Raw genomic sequence first — 6,449 nt, forward strand, 5'->3', positions numbered from 1 at the left:
CCAGACTGATCTGCGAGTGAAACCTTGAAAGCTTGCGAGATCAGGATGGTCTCACGAGGCTACTAACTCTGTGCCGCCACTCTGGGAGGTAGTGCTGTGGAGCCCTTTTGCTGTGCGCCGCAGCGCCATATCTGTAGTTTAGGACAGTCAGAGTGGAAGACTTGGACTGACTCAAACTCCAAACAACATGGATACCCTAATAACTGAATGATCAATATAACCTTTTTTATCTATACATTTAATTAGCAGGAAAAATATGAGGATAGCAGGAAAAATATCACAATATAGTGATAGTATCGTACCGTGACCCAAATATCGTGACACTTATCGTATCGCAACACCCATGCCAAGACTCAGCCCTAGTCATGGCTCAGGAGAAAATATAACAGCAATAGTGCATGCATTAGCATCACCATGTGCTGCAATGTGTGCCATTTTGCTATTAAAAACTATAAAGCCTCTAATTTAACCTTGCTCCTTATTCATTTAAAATCATTCAGGAATATTTTGCAACTATAATTGCTGAGACATTACAAGCAAATACCCCCTGGGTTTAGTTGGTTTACTTGAAATACTACAGATTTCAAGCAGCCAAAAGTTCTGTACTCATCATGACTTTGGTGTGTGAAAAAAGTTCTATATTAACCCGTTTAGTAGCAATTTTAAATATAAAAAGAGCGATCTGGATTACTGCTAGTAATTCGGACCACAACGGCTAGTTAATTCACCCTTTTTTTATTTTTTCTTGTTTATTTGCAGGTTGAATGAACTCAGTTTCAATCAACTTCATTTTAAGATCAAAGATCCAACAGCTCCTTATAATCCCTTCACAATGTCGCTGATACATGGGCAGGTTCTAGACAGGGGCCAACAGGGCCATTGCCCCAGTTAGATTTGTCCTGGCCCCTGTGATGGCCCCTGATCTAAAAAAAACATACACTGCAAAAAATTGAGATAGAAGTAAGTCTACTCTTGTTGAAGTAAATGTATTTTCCCTTGATTTGTGCAGATTTATGGTAAGGCAATTACCATACTGTGCTCTGATATGTACAGAATAGGATTAGGGCCACTGAAAAAATAATTTTTTTTTAAAGATTTTTACATTTTATTTTAGTATAAGAAAAAAGTCAACTAATCTAATCTCAGAATTCTAAATTTTTTCTCACAATTCTGACTTTAATCTCAGAATTCTGACTGAATTCTGACAGCTAACAAACATGTTAGCCATGTCTGTTTTAGAGATTAGCTCTCTTTTTTAAATCACCTTCTGCTCTTCCATTAATGGAACAGCATCACGGGGGACCCCTCAGACACATAAAACGTTGCCTAATTCCCTTATTTTCCACCAATGTGTTACTGGCCCTCCCAAACAACTCACATCTTTTTCAGTGAAGCTGAGTGCTCCTACATCTCTTCCTTCATGGTGACTATTCACATTAAGATCCAAAATTCTGAGATTAAAGTCAGAATTCTGAGAAAAAAAAAGTCAGAATTCTGAGATTAAAGTCAGAATTCTGAGATTAAAGTCAGAATTGTAATTTTCCCCCCATATTAAACTGAAATACAACTTAAAAACAGGTCAACTTTTTAAATTTTTTTCAGTGTCCCTAATCCTCTTCCGTAGATATGTCCTCTTCGAAGCCTCAACAAAATTCTTACCCGAGTCATTTGCCGGCTAACTGTGATGGAGCAGACCCTATGTTTGTGGTTTGGGTTAATCCCGCCCCGTTAAAATACACAAACAGAAAAGAACTGTTATATTTCTCTTTTATGTGAATGTCTTAAGCACTTGATGTGGATCAGGTTGGGCTTTTCACGAAATTGTGTATATATGTTTTTTTCACCGCTTTTGATAGTTTAGAAATCAGTTGCCGGACTGAGGTTAAATCTGTTTATGGGCGGAGTTTAGCAAACTAAGCAGAGAGCATAATGATTTAGAGTGTCTGCTGAGTACCAACTACTGTAACCAAACTATATTATGGGATGAAATGCACAAATTGATACTTAGAAAGAGAGATGGTTTATTATTTAAGAAATTATTAATTATTTATTTACAAAATTCAACGCATGTAATATGAGGATTTATATTAAAAGCTTTCAGTTTAAAAAAATAAAGGTTACCGTTAGAGCCGCCATGATGCGCATGCGCACTTGCTCTTGTTTAAGTGACAACAGAGCGCGGTAACAGCGGACCAAAACCAGCTGGCGCTTCATGCTTTTGTTGCAAATAAATACATTTGACATTTTCTCGGTTTGTCGCAGAGCTACCGGAGCGGGCGCGCGCCTGAGTCCCACAGCTGCTGGATGATTGTCCGAAGCTAACAGCAGCAATATGGCGCACTGGAGCACGTTCGAGAAGGAGACGGAGAAAGAGACGAAGAAGCTGATCGGATGTATCAGTGGGATCCAAGACGAGGAAGACCAGAACTTCCAAATGGCGCTGAAGTTCGCCTGGTCAAATTTTAAGTGAGTTGGTCACCTGCTGGTTGGTGTGGAGCTAGCCTGTTAGCAGGTTAGCTAGCTACATGGTGATGCTAAGCCTGACTACCTCTGCTCTTCTGGCAGGTTTCATCGGTATTTGGATGCTGACAGTCATAAAATCCAACGCTCTATCAATGGGTGAGTGCTGGAAGACATTTCCCTCTATCCTTCCCTTTTAGGTAGGAAGGTTTTTTTCATTATTTCCCTTTCCTACACAGTCTGAAAGATATATGGTTTTAATTTATTGAATATATTAGTCTCCCTCAGTATGGAGCAGGAATTCAACCACATTTCCTGCTGTTAAATGTTCTTTTCAAGGGTTGGTCAAGATAAAAATATGTGCATTAACCCTTGTGTGGTGTTTATATTGTTGTTACTCATCCAGTGTTTGTGGACCTGTTGCATTTTATGGTTTTTAATGCCTCACAATCACTCAACAGATGTTGACTTCATCCTAATTTTAAGTTCCTTATTAAAATATGGGCTTAATATTTGTCATTTACCTTTGTAAGATAACATTTATTATCTTTTATTTAAAATGTATTTTTTAAGGTCATGCTGTCATTTCTTATAGTTTACAAATTATCAAAGATGTGCTGAACTAACTGGAATTTAGTCAGACATTAGTCATTTTTATAGGTTAGTAAAGATCCTAATCTAATTCCACCAATAGAAAAAAAAACCCTCCTGAATATGGAAGTAAAACATCCTCATTGAAATCTGCCTTTTTTTGTACACTGAATTTCAAACACAGCATTTTTTTAGCACTTAACTGAATTCCTTATACTGAATGTTTATCTGCAAAAAATTCAGCTGCAATAATTCGCCTGCAAAAAATTCAGCTGCAATAATTTCCCTGCAAAAAAAAAAATGTCCCTGCAAAAAAATTGTTGGCAATAATTCAGCTTCCAAAAATTTGCCTACAAATATTCAGCTGCAATAATTCGCCTGCAAAAAAATTTGCCTGCAAAAATTCAGTTGCAATAATTAGCCTGCAAAAAATTAGCCTACAAAACATTTGCCTGCAAAAAATTGCCTGCAAAAAAATTTAGCTGCAAGAAATTCAGCTTTTGGTGAACTCAAGCCAAAGCAAGCTACACTCGATGCAGTCGAGCGTCTTCTAGCCAACGAAATGAACTAATTTTGTCAGAAAAAAAAAAGGAAGTTTGCCACTGGCTGCTTCTTTCGGCTCAAACCAAAAGCCTTGGCAGACAGGGGTGCTGCACTAGCTGTGATTGGCTGTTATTTCACCCACTGATTAGATGAAAAACTAATGATGACTGTCTATTAGAAGCTACCTGACGTTTTGTAATCATATCTATTAAACAAGAAAATCTCTTAATTCAGCTTCAGTTGTGTCACATGACCAAATTAGCTAATTTCATTGGCTAGAAGCTGCTCGACTGCATCAAGTGTCGATTGGTTTGGCTTGAATTCATCAAAAGGTCAACACATTTGCAGCTGAGTTTTTTGCAGCTCGATTTTTTGCAGGCAAATTTTTACCAGATATAAATTCAGTGTAAGGAATTCAATTTGTAAAAAAAATGAATGTTTAGAATTCGGTGTACAAAAAAAAGGCAGATTCCAATGAAACTTTCTTCCACACCCGGATCATAAGTTTGTGAGAAACTTATTGAAGTCCTAGGGTTTGTGTGCTTGTGCTCTGAGAAGCGTGCAAGTACCTGGTTCGATCACCACAGCCTCCATTCTGTGTTCCTCAGCAAAACCGTTAACCCCTCACTTCTCCTCAGGCGCCACACAATGGCAGCCCACTGCTCCCCAAGGGGACGGGTCAAAGCATAGAGTGAATTTCCCCATTGTGGGTCAATTAAAGGAATTTACATTGGTTTTCCTCCCTATCCTGTTTTTTCTTTATTGAAGATTATCAACACAATAAAGTACTAAACTAACATAAATTAAAACAATATGCCATTTCAACATCCTGTTCCAGGCAGTGGCGGTTCCAGAAACTGTTCATAGGGGGGCCAGGCAGGGGCCAATGTGCACTGAGATGTGGCTGAAAACTGACAGGCCCCAAAAAACCTCTTATGGTCAATCTATACTGATCAAAACCAACAGGAAAATGAACGCTCAGACCAGATTTTTTTATTAGAGTCCTCACTGATAAAGCTATGCACATATTGATACATTAGTGCTGTTTTAATAAATTTACGGTTCTGCATAATATATACATTAAATGCATTGAGCAATGTTCCTTATATTTAAATACATAGAAGACTCTCTTAGCTGACTGCAGAGACAATCTCTCCTCTAAAAAAACTAAAAATTAATTAATAAAAGAGCAAACATTCTGTATTAGTCCTCATTATTTGGAATACATTGCTGAGAACATTGCTGTGAATAATTTTTTTGCTGTATTTCTGTATTCAGTTGTTGGTTAATATACCAGCCTTAAAATGTCAAAGTATTAAATTCCACATGCTGGTATCGCTGCTGCCACCTTCAGGCTTGTAGGAGAACTGCTTGTTTCAGGCTTATTGAATTAAATCCCCAGGGAACAACCAATCATCTGGTGTTGGTTGCAAATGATTGGCTAAGGGTGGCCAGGGCGGGGGGAATGGCCACCTCTCTCGATCCGCCCCTGGTTTCAAGGAGTTTTAGTTGCTGCAAATTAGTTCTAAACATTATGAAGTGTTTGGTTGGGAATGAGTGGGGAGCTGAGATGAAAGCATTGAAGTCTTGCTTTTGGTTCAGCGTCTGCTTCATTATTAAAAATATGGGATGTTAATCAGTATCAGGCATAGAGATTATGTAAACACAAACAACAGCATTACATGTAGAAATGGGAGAAATGCCCCTTCACCTGAGTAGATTACAAATACTTTCTGGTTTCAATTAATTTTATGTCTTGGGATATCATCCATTCTAATAGATTTTAAAACCAAGATGGGGGGGGGGGGGGGGAATGAAATAATTATCATTATAAAGGATTTTGGAATCATCTAAAATGTCAGCAAAACAGTTCTTAGATCAACAGTCCATCCATTTTTGTTGCCTGAGATTGATACAGATCTAAATCTGTTCTTTGAATGGAAAAAACAAGGACAATATTTCAGATCCAAGTATGGTTCAGCAGTTTTTAGATGATAAATACCATGGATATGTTAAAGTTTATACAGATTCTTCAAAAGATTCACATAACAGGAATGGTGTTTTGATTGTAGTTCGAGATGTTGATTTTAAATTGGGTAAAAGAATCAGTGATGGAGCTTCATTCTACAAGGGAGAAATGTTTGGGATTATATTGGCATTACAGATTAAAGAAATTGGTCCATTAGGAAGTTTAATTTGCTCTGTTTTCTAGTACATCTTTATATTTATTCAGGCAGTAGACCTGCTATAGTTTCTTTCATATGGATTTCATCTCATATAGGAATAAAAGGGAAGAAAGTGGCAGATAAATATGCAAAACAAGCTTCTAAAAGCAAAAGAAATAATATAATTAAACCAGATAGCAAAGTGGAAATGAAATCAGTAATTAAGCAAAATGGCAGAAACAATGGGAAGAAGAAAGAAGTGGAAGATGGTTTTATATTATTCAAATAAACTTTTGCATTATGAGGAAAACGGGAAGGAATAGAAAGGAAGAAATAATCATATCTAGTTTACCCTTTGGTTATACAAGTTTAAATTGTACACTTTTTAAATTAGGGAAGCATGCTACAAGGAAGAGGTTTGTTTGCAAGAAGAAACAGTGGAACTTGTTATATTGTTTTATTTTTGTATAGTACTATTTGAATCCAAATCCACACTCTATTTCAGTAGGTGGCGGTAATGCATCTCACACACACACACACACACACACACACACACACACACACACACACACACACATATATATATATATATATATATATATATATTAGGGATGCACAATATAATCGGCCCCCTATCGGTATCAGCCTGTATCGGCCTTAAAACTGAATATCGGACATCGGCCACCCCAC

General features: G+C 37.3%; 1 protein-coding gene across 2 annotated transcripts in view; it reads left to right on the forward strand.

Moving 5' to 3' along the window:
* Positions 1-2,166: 2,166 nt before the first annotated feature.
* The window catches only part of tubgcp5 (tubulin gamma complex associated protein 5), a 28,499-nt gene continuing 24,216 nt past the window's right edge, over positions 2,167-6,449 (forward strand). For both annotated transcript variants that reach the window (XM_015391476.1, XM_015391477.1), the window contains exons 1-2: positions 2,167-2,466; positions 2,566-2,619. In XM_015391476.1, the coding sequence (XP_015246962.1) occupies positions 2,333-2,466; positions 2,566-2,619 (188 nt within the window). In that variant the 5' untranslated portion in view covers positions 2,167-2,332. The remainder of the gene's footprint in view (positions 2,467-2,565; positions 2,620-6,449) is intronic.

Source organism: Cyprinodon variegatus, unplaced genomic scaffold, assembly GCF_000732505.1.
Source record: "Cyprinodon variegatus isolate N-32 unplaced genomic scaffold, C_variegatus-1.0 Scaffold544, whole genome shotgun sequence".
Taxonomy (NCBI): domain Eukaryota; kingdom Metazoa; phylum Chordata; class Actinopteri; order Cyprinodontiformes; family Cyprinodontidae; genus Cyprinodon; species Cyprinodon variegatus.